The following is a 16,156-nucleotide window of genomic DNA, read 5'->3' on the forward strand; positions in this document are numbered from 1 at the left end:
GTCAGAAACACACACACCCTGTTGAGTGATTTTGCATGTTGAATATTTGGCTGAGCTCGTATAGATTAGAGAAATGACAGATGAAGGACATGCTGCCTTGGAGTATTGTTTTGGTTGACTTTACACCTGATAATCTCATGTACAGACTACATAAACATAAATTATACCATAGATCTGTCTTTATACTATCTGCACTGATAGCTGAAGAGCAGCAATAGTTCCAGCGCTTGGGTTTTTCGTCACTGGTTATATGAATAAATCCCGATTTCGCAGGTGTATAGATTCTGAAGAATTACGGAAGGGGAGAGGGCCTTCGGCCTATAGACTTTACCCGTAACTTGTAAAGAGTGAGGGTGGAGTGCCTCGTTCCGGTTCCGCTCCTGGTTGCAGCATCTCTTCATCTCTTCTCTTAACATGTATGGGCGCAGAACTTCATAGAGCAGCTGACCAATTACATGAGACTTTAGCTCTGGGTTAACCAAGATATTACACCTGATAATACTGTACACTCCCTCATGTAGCTCTAATTCAGCCTGTGTGCCTCCTGTCATTGAATAGAAGTGGGTGAGAAAGGTAGAGGAAGGGGAGGGGGGGTATGAAGATGAGTTTTCAAGGCCAAGGCCCTTAAACTAAAGTGATGTGTCTGCAATCGGAGTAGAATGTAGTCCAGGATCTCTCTCTCTCTCTCTCTCTCTCTCTCTCTCTCTCTCTCTCTCTCTCTCTCTCTCTCTAAGTTTGCACTGATTCTGTTGACATTAAGTTCATTGATTATTTAGTTGACATGTTCCTTCCTTTGTATTCATTGCTGCACAGGTAGAGAGAGCAAAGCACAGGATTAAAATATGATTTCCTCTGTTATTTTTCTCTGCACGGGTAGAGGATGAGATCCAAGAGCAGTGGGGTGGAAAGCCGAGCCAATGGAGTACTGAGGGTTCCCCAGGCAATGCATGACATAAACCAAGAAGAGGAAGTAAATCTGCATGCACCTATAAAGAGCCTAAAGGTCAAAGTTCAACCAAACAATGAGGAAGTGGAGGGGTTGGTGGTCTCTGACATAGAGAAGTCAACTGAGGACAGCTCAGGGACTAGTGACCAAAGACTGGGAATCATCAACTTTACTAAAGAGGACCTTCTGAGGCTGCTAGGTGTCATGGAATGTGAGGTTCAGGTGAGTCTCACTCATGTTGATAAACTACCATACGCTCATATTGTACATAGATTTATAGCTAACTGTGGGTTGGACCACAAATCTTGTCAGCTGGGATGTTGTTTACTTGTATTATCCACTAGGTGGAACGTATTGCCATGATTTTATTGTAAACCCTCACAATACTATAGTCCAAAATTACAATTTATTTACAATTTCTCTACATTACAGCTCTCTCTAGTGGCTGATGTTGGTACTAACACAGAGAAAACCTGTCTAAATGCTGTTTTATAACATGCAATTAAGGACTTGGAAGAGTTGTCCTTTGGTGGGCTAAAGGAGATCCTAATAAACAATTGCACGTTTTTCCCAGAGTACTAACATTGTTTGTTTTTTATTGGTGCAACCCCCAGGCGATGGAGGATGTTATCTATGTGCTGAAGACTGAGAAGACACGGAAGACTCTGGAGTCCCACTATGGTTCTGCAGTTCCTACCACGGCCCTCCAGGCCTTACAGAGAGACAGCCTTCTCACCACCATCCGGACACACAATGACAATGTCTACCCGAGGCCAATGGCTGAAGTTAGTCACCTACTGACAGATACTTATTAACCTTAGGAAGTGCTTATAACATTTATTGACTGTAGTATTGTTTTTTTCTTTCTTCAAACAGACAAATCTGGTTGAAGATTATTATTTATTTCATATTTTTTTGCATTATTCTAACAATTTCTTAGTTTTAAAGTTAGGATGCATAGGTCAGCAAGACTTAAGTGCAGTGGCTGACTCTCAGAGTAACAGTCTCATAAGATTCTGTGTTGTGTGTGTGTCTCAGCTGGATCATCTACAGGAGAAACACAAGGACACGTACCGGCGCATGCTGGAACAGCTTCTATTGGTTGAGAAGTGTCACCAGCGCACCGTGCACGAGCTGGACAATGAGAAACGCAAACACACTGACTACATGAGCAAGAGTGACGACTTCACTAACCTACTGGAGCAGGAGAGAGAGAGGTGAGAGGATGAGAAAAGGGGATGGGCTCTGTAGACAGGATATTGGCTTCAATTCCCGCACCACCCGTAAGTCAAATGTATGCACGCATGATTGTAATTCGCTTTGGATAAAAGCGTCAGCCAAATGGCCTATATTATTATATATAAGTACATTTTTGGGGGGACCCAAAACTGAAAGAATGGAAGTAAGAAAAGGTTTTAGGCATAAGGGGCAGCAGGTAGCCTAGTGGTTAGAGGGTTGGCCTAGTAACTGAAAGGTTGCAAGATCGAATCCCTGAGCTGACAAGGTAAAAATCTGTCGTTCTGCCTCTGAAAAAGGCAGTTAGCCCGCTGATCCTAGGCTGTCATTGAAAATAAGAATTTATTCTTATCTGTCTTGCCTTGTTAAATAAAGGTAAAAAAACAGAGTTAGTGATGAGGCAACATTGCCCATCACCAAGGGATCAAACATGCATGAGAGAGAGAGAGAGGCCCCATCCCTGTGAGACCTGCTAGCTGATTAAACTACTCACACAGAGGGATGAGTGAGTTCATCTGACCAGTGTGAGCTAGGCAGTACCTCACCATGACCCAACTCTGTGACTCCCATTGACACTGATCATCATCGTCTATACTGTATGACACCTATCATATGGTCAGGACCTGTAAAGACAGAGGGCCAGCTCACTTTAGCAGACTTGTTGCTTCCCAGTGCAGCGACTTGCTCAATGGACGCATGGAAAACCTGTATGCCCATAAATCCACGCAGTTCCTTTGGCTCCAGCAGCAGTATAAAGGGCCCTTGCACAGTGTTAACTGTTCTCTTGTGCTAAGGGTTACTGTGCAGTACCAGCCGCCTCTGGACACGGACCATTTACTCAGGTTTATAAATTATGTGCTAGAACTAAGCTGTGTTTTTGCGTGAGTGTGTGTGTGTGTGCAAGTGTGCACTGTATACAGTCAACCTGTGTGCGTGCACGTGTGTGTGTGCAAGTGTGCACTGTATACAGTCAACCTGTGTGCGTGAGTGTGCGTGCACCAGTGTGCGTATATGTTCCCCACACCAAGTCATCTGCAGGCCACAGGCCAGAGTGGAGCCCCAGCTGCGTTTCATAAGCTATAAAACATCAAACAGCATCTCCCAGACCACTGTACTCTCACTGCTCCACAGCCCCTTTCACAGCCCTTTCTCCTTCGCTTCTATTGGACAACTCAGGAGACATACCGTGAAGGCTACATCACTGTCAGAAGAGCCGCCATCAGACAGTGGAAGAAGCCCCAGAGAAGGAGGGATAAAGAGGAGAAAAGGAGATGGTGATGAAGTACTGTACATTGATTGTGTTCATTACAACGGACTTGAACCTGACATTTGCCCATGTTGTGTTTGATTGACACCTGACTGAGGTTGACCCTAAGCATGCATAACCCCAGACAACAGGTTCCATTCTCAGTTGGAGAGAGATAACAACCCCAGGATCTCCCTATAATGAACCTTCAGACGGTCTGATGAAAGCCTTACTGTAAGGCCCTTACACATTAACCACCCTTAGGGAAGCAGATAAAGTCAGCGGGGAGGCTTCATCGGGTACTAGCTACGGTATGTACAATTTGCACAGTATGAGTGAACAGAGACTTTCATTCTAAAAGCATGGAAGGCGTATATGAGGTTTACATGTTTCACTAGGTAGGTCTACTGTACCTCCAGTTTATCTTACAGTAGGTGTTAGCGGTGACCTCCTCTGCCAGGTTGTTTCGCTGTCCTGGTTGGCCAGTGTTCAGCCTGCTCTCCACAACCTCCTCTTAGAGCCAACAGCTGTGTGTTTTAACTCTCCTATCAGCACTGGCTGAGCCCACATTCCCCTGGCCTTGAGTCACACACACTCCCATGCCAGGTAGAGGGTCATCACTGTTTTGATGTTTCTGTCTGTCAGTGCGAGGTGGGAGGAATGTCCATCCATCTCACACCTGTTCATTCAGATATCTCACTAAATTGTGTGAGTGTGAAAGGAGAAAAACGAAAACACCTATCGGGTCATACACCAGACTACTGAAGGAATTTGGAGAGAAGGGGTTACGAACTATACTCACAACTTATAGCCAACAGCCCTAATCACTCACTTTATTTGGCATAGAAAAGTATGTGCATGATTAAAGGAAGAAATATCTCAGATTCTCGAGTGTTATCTTTTTATAAAACCACAGATTTTCAGTGATACAGTGCACTATATTTACACTCACTCTATTACACATATAGTATGTTGTGAATGAAGAAATAGAAGCCAGTTGCTGTGGTTGACACAAGTATTCATAAGATAGGCATTTAATACCACTAGCCGCCATTGTGATCAAAACGACACCGCCTTGTGTTCCACACATTGGGTGCTCTAAAATTAAAGTAGCTCAACCTTACTTAGCCTCGCTTCTAGTGCCCTTCTGTTAACACAATGCCAATGAGAAGTGTGCCCAATCCCAAATCAATCCCTAGACCATACGGCATATTCACCTGTGGATATCTGAGAGGATTTGATAGGTATAAGCAATTTACTTATAGAAGACCCATCAAGTCCTCTCCGATATCCACAAGTGCATAGGGCCTAGGGTCTAGGGGTTGATTTGGGATTGGGCCATACTGTATAGATCCTGCTGAGCACTTACTGTAATGCTTTTCCCCCTCAAGAGCAGGGATTACAGTCGAAGGCTTTGTTTTGACAGGCAGCGTCAGCTTCAATCCACAGGCCCCTGACACATACAGGCTGTTGCGCCTCCAACTACATTCCTCAGGGAAACACAGGATGATTGAAATGTTGTTCCACTGTGAAAATGTGTTTTCTTAGGGACCCACTGTTGATTGCTCCTGAAGAAGTGGTCAAGCGAGTTCAGGAGTTTGTCCTGTTTAGGTTGTGAGGACAAATGCTATAGTATATCCACCAATTTTTCACATTTGTGTTTTTCATCAGAAATGATGGCTTATGGGTACCTTCATGTGTGTGTAAAATATGACTGTTCTCAGATTTCTTATTAATAGAAGTTAGATGTATGGGAAAATGTATATTTTTTTGTCCGAGGCTTTATATCCATTGTTTAGCTGGAATTGAATGTTCGTATCATGTTTATTTAACTGTGTTATGTGGTTGTCTCTCCTACTGTAGCTATCTTTAGATGAATGCACTTACTGTAAGTCACTCTGGATAAGAGCATCTGCTAAATGACTCAAATGTCCAATGTAAATGTGTTAAATACAGATCTAATTCTTTTTAAACATGGTTTAAATATTGAGGTCACAAATCTATCATTTGTACAGGTATTTATTAAACATTTAGTTATTTGTTACATTTGAATGTAAAACCTAGCAGTACTACTTATTTATCTGAGAGCGAGGCGGATATATAGCATTTTAAGAAGAAAAAAAACATGATTATTTGTCTCTCTGAAATTAAACCATCAAGTGATAGATTTTAAACAAATAACAAAATCAAATGTCTGTCATTGAACATGCCCTGATTACATATTTGAAAAAACACACCAATCTCTTTCATAATTTCTTTAAAAAACAATCTATCTAATTGACCAACTTTTCTGAAAATGGATATATAGCTTTTTGGAAAGAAACTCTTCAATTACATATAGACCAAGTCATTATTAAAGTTACAATCACTTGGAAAGTAACTGGACACCTACCATCCTGAATCTATGACCAAACAGAGCTGATACCATTCTACCCATGTTTCCTTACACACTAGCAGGCTGTGTGGTACATAACTCATCATGCTGGTGAACTAACTTCATTAAAGTATAGTCTGGTTGTTAAAAGGTCAATGCTGATCCTTGTTGGAGTCTAACTTGGCCTTAGCTCATATAAAGGGGCTCCTGAGGACATTGTTACACCTCTGATTGGTCTGTCAGTGTCTCTAGTAGCCTTTTTTACCACAGTTACTCCCTCTTGACTGACTGGGTCTCCAGGGAGATAGGAGCACTATTTTACACCTGAAGGTCAGGTGTGACTTCTCTCCCATGTGACCTCGCTGCTGTAGGCCCCATTGACAGTGACATCATGTCTGTGACCTTTGCTTGAGGGTAATTTTAGAGTGCTGATTGCTTAGGTGTGAATAATTTATGAACGTGTAAATACAGTATGTATGAAGATCAAGTGGAGGCTGGGTGATCCTCTGTACAGTAGCCAGCCATGGTGGTAATCTGACTTTGCAGCGGGTTTTGAGGGGAACAGATGCTCATAAACTCACAGCATAAACTAAGGATCTTCACTACTGTAATCTTGAATTCAACGCATCCTCTGTATTGAGGTCAACTATGATCCGCTGTTTAAGGGATAGTGAATTACATTGCCCTTAATTGTGTTTGTTGTGGTGAAGATAGACGTTTGTTTGTCTGTAAGGTTTAGAGTACTAGGCCTACTGTCTATATCCCAGGGATCATCAGCTAGATGCAGCCATGTTTTTTTCTTGAGCAGATGATCGGGGGCCAGAATATAATTACAAATCATTTGTAGCCTGCAAATTGACCGCAAGAAGCCCAAACAGATATAATATTTGACTAAAACAATCATTTCCAACCTGGCTACATTTGCATACAATTTGTATACGATCACGTGTCTCTTTATTATGCGTGGGAATATTTGGCAACAGATTTAGAAAATTAAGATCACTTGGGCCTGATTTCCTGGTGTTTTTTATGGTGTCTTTTATGTGCACCCCCCAAAAAATCCCCAAAATAAATACAATTGCTCAGAAAATTTGGCGTCTGGAATAAAACCGCCCGTGTGCCAAATTCAGTTGGGGAACCATGCTCTGTACTGATCCACTTGGTCACCATATCGTTCAGCACCTCAGAAAAGCATTTTCAGGGTTCCTGTCTGTCTGTACATCTGACTCGTTACAGAGTCTCCTCCAGGGAGCGGAACTGGCTCATCCCTATCTGTTTTCCCCATTATACGTCAGTTTACACCGAGCAGACCACTGATCCACTTCTCCCAAGGTGACACTACAGCAGACAGACTCACCGTCCTCTCTCCTATACCACTGAGTTTATAGCTTCCCGTCTGACCAGATCATTTCCTGTCTATAGGGAGGGGTATTAGGAGATTGACCACAGGCTACCCACATAAAATATTAAATACTAGAGTACTTACTCTAGATTTCTATAAAATTCTGTAGTAAACTGTAATATACTGTAGAATCCTGTATTCCACACTGTAGTGTCCTTTGATCGTTTAGTGCTTACTATAGACTTTTGTAGTATACTGTAGAATTCTATACTATACACTGTAGTATCCCTCGATTGATTAGAGCTTACTAAAGAATTTTGTGGAAATACTGGAGTATACTGGGGCCTCCCGAGTGGCACAGCAGTCTAAGGCACTACATTGCAGTGCTTGAGGTGTCACTCCAGTTTTATTATAATAATAACACTGGAGAATTCTATACTAGACACTGTAATATCCCTCGATCGTGTAGTGCTTACTATAGAATGTTGTAGTATACTGGAGAATTCTATACTAGACACTGTAATATCCCTCGATTGTGTAGTGCTTACTATAGAATGTTGTAGTATACTGGAGAATTCTATACTAGACACTGTAATATCCCTCGATCGTGTAGTGATTACTATAGAATGTTGTAGTATACTGGAGAATTCTATACTAGACACTGTAATATCCCTCGATCGTGTAGTGCTTACTATAGAATGTTGAAGTATACTGGATAATTTGATACTAGACACTGTAATATTCCTAGATCTTGTAATACTTACTAAAATATTTTGTGCTGTAGAATACTATACACTAGTATCCTTGACCATGTAGTGCTTACATTAAAATGTTGTAGTGTACTGTGTAGAATACTATACTAGAGAATTGGGTTGTCTGTGTAAACGCAGCTATGTTTGAAACAGGACCACAATGGAAATACACTGAACAAAAATATAAACACAGCATGTAAAGTGTTGGTCCTATTTCATGAGCTGAAATAAAAGATCCCAGAAATATTCCATATGCACAAAAAGATTATTTCACAAATTGTGAGATCCTTGTTAGTGAGCATTTCTCCTTTGGTGTGGTGTGACAGGTGTGACATATCAAGAAGCTGATAAAAAAAACATGATCATTACACAGGTTTACCTTGTGCTGGGGACAATAAAAGACCACTCTTAAATGTGCAGTCTTGTCATACAATAATGCCACACGTCTCAAGTTGAGGGAGCGTACAATTGGCATGCTGACTGCAGGAATGTCCACCAGAGCTGTTGCCAGATAATTTAATGATCATTTCTCTAAGCCGCCTCCAACCGGAGTACGTCCAACCGGCCTCACAACCGCAGACCACGTGTACGGCGTTGTGTGTGCAAGCGGTTTGCTGATATCAACGTTTTGAACAGAGTGCCCCATGGTGGCGGTGGGGATACAGTATGGGCAGGCATAAGCTATGGACAAAGAACATTTAGCGCGCACCGCTAACTAAGCTAGCCGTTTCACATCCGTTACACATAAGTCATGGTAAAATGTGTAGAACCGGAAAAAAAACCTGCTTAAAACTTTCTCTGGTAGAATTGCAGGAAATTAACTTTAAAATGTGCATTTTTCTCTCCGCCGTCAACCAAATCTCGCTTAGGGCCACCAAAAGACTAAAGCCGGCCCTGACAATATACTACAACAATGTCCGCAAAAAAATGACATTGAATACTACAGTAAAGTGTGCAAAAACACTACAGTAAATACTAAAGTATATTGCAGTCATGTCTGCAAAAACACGTCAGTGAATACTATAGTATACTACAGTCATGTATGCAAAAATATTGAATACTATAGTACAGTCAAGTCTGTAAAAACACTATAGTGAATACTATAGTATTCTACAGTCATGTCCGCAAGAAGACAACAGTGAATACCACAGTAAAGTCTGCAGAAACAATGTACTATAGTGTATAAATATAGTAATACTACAGTATTTTGACCATAGTATACCATAGTATTTTTTCATGTGGGTACTTTGCATTGCTTTCCATGAACATAATTTGGCTTAGCCAAAACAGCGCTGTCTCTATAGAAACCACCTTAACTAATATAAGAAGTAACTTCAATAATGGAGACATGACTGAGTAAGATGTACTGTGTGTCTGAATTACTTGTGTAAATAGGCTATTGTGACAGCCTGTGTGAAGGAGCCCTTTCCCTTGAAACAAGCCCCGCAATGCCTGTAAGTGAACACAAAAAAGGGGGAAACAAATTGAGGAGGAGTGTAAAGAACGCCAGGGTCCCTCCTACCCTCTGGCCAGGGTCCCTCCCACCCTCTCACAGTCCAAACCAGAGCCCCACAGAGCTCTGCCTGCCGAATATAAGCGAGGTGACTAGCTGAAGGTCCGGTGCTACACACCATTTTTATTCACCTTTCATTGTGTCCTGATGACAGGCTTGGAATGTGATGGTAGAGTTCCAGTGTAAAAGGGGGTCTATGCCAACTCTGAACTTGGAGTGGATCATCTACTATGGCAAACATGTTAGACATGGACTCTCCTGTAATGCATCAAGAATAGTGGGTACGTTTTGAATGGTGTCTAAGTTGTTTAGAGTTCAGCTGTTTCTGCTGACATGATATTTACTGTCATCGGATCGTGTTTCTCGCTTGATATTGCAGCTCAGTGTGAGATGTACTGTATTTTTATATAAAGTGTGCACTTCAGGCAAAAGATGGAATGTTCCCAAGACAACTATGCATTCAGTGTATTTTGTATGTAACTTGTTACTGGCTTTCTCTGTCTGCTGAGATTCCTCATATGGACATGCACAGCAGAAAAAGAAGCAGAGAGAAAAAAAGATTGCTCACTGGCGTTTTAGTCAAAATCTCAGTTCTCAGTCTTAATTCCAGAAGCAAGGATGGAAAACAGTGAGGGAGTTTTTGGCAATTTTTCCTAGTGTACTACCTCTTTCAGTGTGCTGCAGTTATTTGCCAAATGAAGTGTGAGAGGCATGGTGAGCTGAACCAAAGAGAATCAGGATAAAGCAAGATAAAAAAAAAAAAAAATCACAGCGAACCACAATGATGGATCAGATCAGAGACTGAACAGATCAGAGACGTTATCCTGACCATCCATTATACAGTAATAGAGCTTGATTTCCTCTGTGTTCATTTAACATCTACCAGGTTCATTAATTGGGAGCATGAGAAAATAATGTATATCTTTCGATTGATGTATGCATGCATTCATCACAAAGAGTATGTTGCAGCAGTGAATACCAGTAGTTATATATTGCAAATAAATTGTATCTTAAACACTGTACCTTTCGTGGCAGCTTACTGTATGATGAGTTCAATCACTTCTGTCATGTGAATCAAATGTTCTATGGTTTGACATTTCTGTAGAAATTTAAAACATGCAGGTAATACAAAGTATCAAGCTTGGCTAAAGTGAAACATTTTGAAATTATATTTTTCTTTGTGATACAGTATGATACACCATATGAAACACTGCTACTTCCAGGATGTACAGTGCAGCAAAACATTACACACATCCTTACTTATCCTTCATCTATTGTTTTGTTCTCTCTTCACAGATTGAAGAGGTTGCTGGAGGATGAGAAAGCCTGCCAGGTGCGTAAAGAGAAGGAGCACGCCAAGCGTCTGGAGAAAGTAAGAGAGGAGCTGGTCAAACTGAAGTCCTTTGCCCTGATGCTGGTGGATGAGCGGCAACTCCACCTGGAGCAGATGGACCAGCAGAGCCAGAGGGTCCAGGAGCTGAACCAGCAGCTGCAGGAGAGGGAGCAGACCCTGAACGACACCAGCTGCCGAGCACAGGAGGACTGCCAGAGGGCCCTGAGCTTGGAGGGCAAGCTGAAGGAACACCAGGCCAAGTTCATCCAGGAGCAAGAGGAGATGACAGCCAAGATGGTCAGCCAGGAGTTCCAGAACCGCCAGCTGGATGCCAAGCTGTCTGGACTCACCCACAAACTGGAGGAGCTGGAGGAGAGCAACATAGCACTGAGGAGGTCAGAAAAGGAGCTGCACGAGCTGAGGGATAAGACCAGCAAAGGGGAGTGTGGGAACTCTAACCTAATGACAGAACTGGAGAACTTCCGCAAACAGGTATTTGAGATGAAAGGGCAAGACGAGGAAATCACCAAGACAGAGGTCCAGTACAGAGAGATGAGGAAGAGGCTGCAGGAAGAGGAGAACCAAAGGAAAGAACTCAAACTGCAGGTGGAGAAGCTCCAGAGAAGGATGGTGAAGCTGGAGAGACTAGAGGGGGAGTTCGACGCCAGCAAGGCAGAGTGCTCCCAGTTACACTCCACTCTGGAGAGAGGGAAGGGCATGTCGAAGGAGCTCACCGATGAACTGGTAGCAGTTAAGATACGCATGAAAGAGATGGAATCTTCTGAGCTGAGACTGGAAAAGACTGAGCAGAGCTTTAATAAAGATGACCTGGCGAAGATGAAGTCATTCACTGTGGTAATGGTTGATGAGAGGAACAATTTGATGGAGAGAATGAAGTTAGAGGACAATAATTGTGATTTGAGTAAGATGTTCAAGGCTGAGCAGGGCAAGGTTATGGAAGTGACTGAGAGATTAATAGAGGAGAGTAAAAAGCTCCTGAAGTTGAAATCAGAGATGGAAGCCAAGGTAGGGACCCTCACCAGAGAGAAAGGAGAGCTTAGGACTAGGCTTGCTTGTGAAATGGAAAAGAGCAAGGATCTTAGCTACAAAGTCAGCCAAATGAACAAGAGGTTGGATGGATTGGAGGAGGAAGGAAATATAGGCAAACATAACATAGCAAAGAGGGAACTGGGAAGATTGTCAGATGGGGGTTTGAAAGAGTACAACAGGGTGAAGGAGCTAACATTTGAAATAGAGCAATTAAAAAACCGCCTCAAGCAGCTGGAGGTTGTGGAGGGAGATTTGATAAAGACAGAGGATCAGTACGACCTGCTGGAGAAAAAGTTCCTGACAGAACAAAACAAGGCCCACATTCTCTCCCAGCAGGTGGAGGAGATGAAGAGTCAGATTTCCCTGAATAAAGGCATAGAGAAAGGAGAGGTAGAGAGCCAAGAAGTAGACCTACGACAGCGCTACAAGACAGAAGAGGCCAAAACCAGAGACTTGCAGAATGACATAGTAGCCCTCAAGGAGAAGATCCATGAGCTGATGATCAAAAAAGACCAGCTCTCTCAGCTCGAAATGAACTACTCCTTCCTCCAGCAGAGGTTCCTAGAGGAAAAGGAGAAGAAGAACAAGATGAGCATTGAGGTCCTCCACCTCACCAAAGAGCTGGAGGTGACCAAGCGCCACAGCCGCACTCTACGACCCAGCCTGAATGGGAGGAGGATGGTGGACATCGCAGTGGCGTCCACTGGAGTGCAGACTGATGCACTGGTCACTGAGATGGCAGAAGAGGACACCCCAGCTGTGTTCATCAGGAAGTCTGTCCAGGAAGATAATCACATCATGAGTAACCTTCGACAGAAGTGCCTCAAGAAACCCACAGAGAAAGCTGGTGGTCAAGAACACTTCTCACTGTCTGCTGCAACTGACCTCAGCATGAAGAAGTCTTGGATTCCCTCGATGCGGAAGAGGGAAAATATTCCTCAGGGTGGTAATGTGGACAGGTCTGTGGGTATCGACAGTGAATCCATGCATTCTGAGCTAACCATGTCCCAAAAGGAAGGGCAGCCTTTACGCATCAGAGTGACCCCAGACCACCAGAACAGCATGGCTACCCTGGAGATCAGCAGTCCCACTGCTGAGGACCTTTACTCCAGCTCCACCCTACAGGTCCACCAGAAGTCTCGGATTACCATCATTCCCACCCACACCACCACCTCTTCAAGGGGCAGAGCCAGCGCCAGGCCAGGGGGACCAGAGATGGCCAAGTCCCCAGTCAGCATCACCACCATCTCCAGGGCCAAGTCACCAGAGTGCAGCAGGGCCTCCTCATCTTCCTCCTCCTCTTCCTCCTCAGGCAGGCCCATGTCACCTATATCCATCATGACGGTCAGCACATCCATGCTGTCCAACATGTCCGCCTCCCCAGAGCTCCATGAGATGACAATGGCCCGGGCAATGTTCAAGGTCACCCCTGAGAAACAGATGGTCCCCACGCAGATCAGGAAGTACAACTCCAACACCAGTATCATCACCACCACAGAGGACAATAAGATCCACATCCACCTGCATGGCTCCCAGTTCCATAAGAGCCCCTCTGAGGGCCACAACAACAACGACAACACAGGCCCCAAGGTGGTGGTTAGGCCTGTCGGCGTGGCAACGGAGTGTAACAGAGAAATGACGTTATCCACGGGCACAGTGTTGCGCTCCCCTCGCCACAGCACTACAGCCCTCAAAACCACACCCAGTAAAGTGATGAGCAGCATCACTATCACTCCAGTCACGTCCACCCCTGCCAGACCAACACAAGCTGTGGTGAGTGTCCTCAGAACACAAATTCCCCTGGGTGTTATGTTAACCTGTAACTCACTTATTCAAGCTTATACATTTTGATGTTGTATTAACCCTCTTCACCCCCAATTAAAGGAAATGTATGAAATTATTATGTTTATAATAATTTTGGAAGATTGTGGACATGTACTTTCCTTTCTGTTACGTAGCATATTGATGGGCGACACAGTGGCGTCTCACTGAGCAGTCCCGTCTTTGTTGGGCGGATGGGATAGTCTGACAGAAACAGTACTCCTTCACTTGGTCTTGAAAGAAGGACTAAATATTTACAGGTCATATAGTAAATGTTCTTGAAGAGAAATGTTGTCATATATTTTCCCCCTTAGTAATTGATAATTTTCTTCTACCCTTTTCTCTGTTGTGGCCTCCTCTTCTCTGATCCTTGCCACTTTCTATCCTCTCTCTATCCTATCCCCGTATATCCCAGCCTGGGCATGATGCCCAACCATCCCGGGCAGGGCTCACCCGTATCCCCATTTCCAAGAGCCTGAAGACGGGCAAAACCATGCTGGGAGTTCTGGGGATGTTTGGAGGAATGAGAGCAGAGAGCCAGTCCATGAGGATAGAGCTTAAGAAATCCTCAATCAGCAGCACAACAGCCTTTCAAAATGGAGGGAAAAGTTGATAGAGACAGAGACACTAACAGGGAACATTAATCAAACAAGCTGCCAACCATGGTAGTGTTCTATGGGTCAGAGGTGCTCAGTGTAAAAGTTCAAATTAAGTACCCTGAGGCGGACAGAGAGAGGGGGTATATTCAGACAAGAGAAAGTCATTTGGCTCCTCTCTATTGAGCAGGAGGCTGAGTTGACCATTGTGTTTTCGTCCAACTGAAACAATATACATATCTAAACATTATACGATAAAATGTTGTACTTGAAATTATGTATATATATTTTTTTAAACAAATTCTATTCTGTTTTCATGTCGATGAAATCAACTTCACTGCTTTCTTAGATAACAATTGGCATGTGTGCATTTTTATGGGAATATAGCCCATGTGGATTGTTAGGTAATGCTGCTACTAACTGCTTTATGTACTGTATTAGTTATGTACTGCTTGTTACAGCATTTAGTACTGAGGCCAAATCATTTGGTTTGCGGCAAATGAAATGTGTCCTTTTTATGTCAAGGTTTTTGTAATGACATGCCATTTAAATAAAATACTTTTTTGAAAGATGACCAACTTCAGCATATTAAACAGATAATATTGCTATGAGCAAACATGCATTGAGTTCATAATATTTGTCACACCCTGATCAGTTTCACCTGTCTTTGTGCTTGTCTCCACCCTCCTCCAGGTGTCACCCATCTTCCCCATTATCCCCAGTGTACTTATGCCTGTTCTCTGTTTATTTGTTGCCAGTTCATTTTGTTTCGTCAAGCCTACCAGCGGTCTTCTCGTGCGTCTGTCGCTAGTGCCTGGTTTCTAGCTTTCCTGGTTTTTGACCATTCTGCCTGCCGTTCTGTACCTTGTCTCACCACCCTGGATTTACTGACCTCTGCTTGCCCTGAGCCTGCCTGCTGTTCTGTACCTTTCGGACTCTGCCTGCCCTTGACCTGTCGTTTGCCTGACGACCCCCCCCCACCACCGTTTCTGTAATTGTTACGTTCCCCCGTTTCTGTTGTAGTTTGTTTATTTGAGTGTGTATTTCAGGAAATGGCTTCCTGATATCCCCCAAGCAGCTGATTGGTTGACACCATGGCTAATTGGAGAACTGACCCTGCCCCCTCGTCAGGACGCAGCTGTCTTCAATTAGATTCCTTCTGAAGCTAAATAAGCTAGTGTTCTGTTGCTCAGAGGAGAGCTTGATTGTGATATCTAGAGAGATGATTGTGATATCTAGAGAGATGATTGTGATATCTAGAGAGATGATTGTGATATCCAGAGAGAGATGATTGTGATATCCAGAGAGAGATGATTGTGATATCCAGAGAGAGATGATTGCAGAGAGATGGATGTGGGTTATTTACTGTGTTGGTTGTTCTCAGAGGGAGATGATTAGTATGTCCTATGTTTTCGTTGTTGCGCAGAGGTATAATTTGTTGCCAGTATTTTTGCAGCTGGTCCTACTAAGGTATGTCCATGACAAAAGGCCTGTGTTTTTGATTGTGAAATTGTTTGTAAAATTCTGTTTAATTTGTTCCCAGGGGGGAAGGGGAAGGCACCTAGGGAGTGCTTCGGCAAGAGGCCCGCGGGCATACATATACACGTAGTATATTCACTGTGTTGGCACACTAGGTAAGACCTGGGCGGACCACCCCCTGTATTTTGGTTAGTGCACCAGGTGGTGCTAAATTAGGTAAGTAGTGGGTAGGCAGGTAAGATAGGAGAGGGGGCTTTGATATTTACTTTCTTTGCTTTGGTTCCGTCCAGCCCCTTTTACCCATATTACCGTGTGACGGAATAAATTCCTTGTAAACGGTACCATGCCTTTGTCATCCTTACTCACACCTACAGTCCCATACCTCTTTCACTTCACGGGAAGTTGAGTTGTAGCAGGGTGTTGCGTTCCCTCTTCACAGAGGCGTGTGTAACAGTAATAAACATTTGT

At 43.4% G+C, this 16,156-nt stretch overlaps 1 protein-coding gene across 1 annotated transcript; it reads left to right on the plus strand.

Moving 5' to 3' along the window:
- The first annotated feature begins 880 nt into the window (after positions 1-880).
- On the plus strand, positions 881-14,226 carry LOC139383989 (filamin-A-interacting protein 1-like). Its single transcript, XM_071128619.1, has 5 exons — positions 881-1,168; positions 1,561-1,731; positions 1,985-2,163; positions 10,706-13,565; positions 14,029-14,226. The coding sequence occupies exons 1-5, from the start codon at positions 881-883 to the stop codon at positions 14,224-14,226; spliced, it is 3,696 nt and encodes a 1,231-aa protein (XP_070984720.1).
- The last annotated feature ends 1,930 nt before the right edge of the window (positions 14,227-16,156 follow it).

This window comes from Oncorhynchus clarkii, chromosome 25 (genome assembly GCF_045791955.1).
Source record: "Oncorhynchus clarkii lewisi isolate Uvic-CL-2024 chromosome 25, UVic_Ocla_1.0, whole genome shotgun sequence".
NCBI lineage: Eukaryota > Metazoa > Chordata > Actinopteri > Salmoniformes > Salmonidae > Oncorhynchus > Oncorhynchus clarkii.

What these genes read in the sequence shown, in the direction of transcription:
- LOC139383989 (XM_071128619.1), top strand. Translation starts at nt 881, where the DNA reads ATGAGATCCAAGAGCAGTGGGGTGGAAAGCCGAGCCAATGGAGTACTG. An exon ending in CTGGAGCAGGAGAGAGAGAG is followed by an intron (nt 2,164 to 10,705) that starts GTGAGAGGATGA and finishes CTCTCTTCACAG; the next exon opens with ATTGAAGAGGTTGCTGGAGG. An exon ending in CCAGACCAACACAAGCTGTG is followed by an intron (nt 13,566 to 14,028) that starts GTGAGTGTCCTC and finishes CGTATATCCCAG; the next exon opens with CCTGGGCATGATGCCCAACC.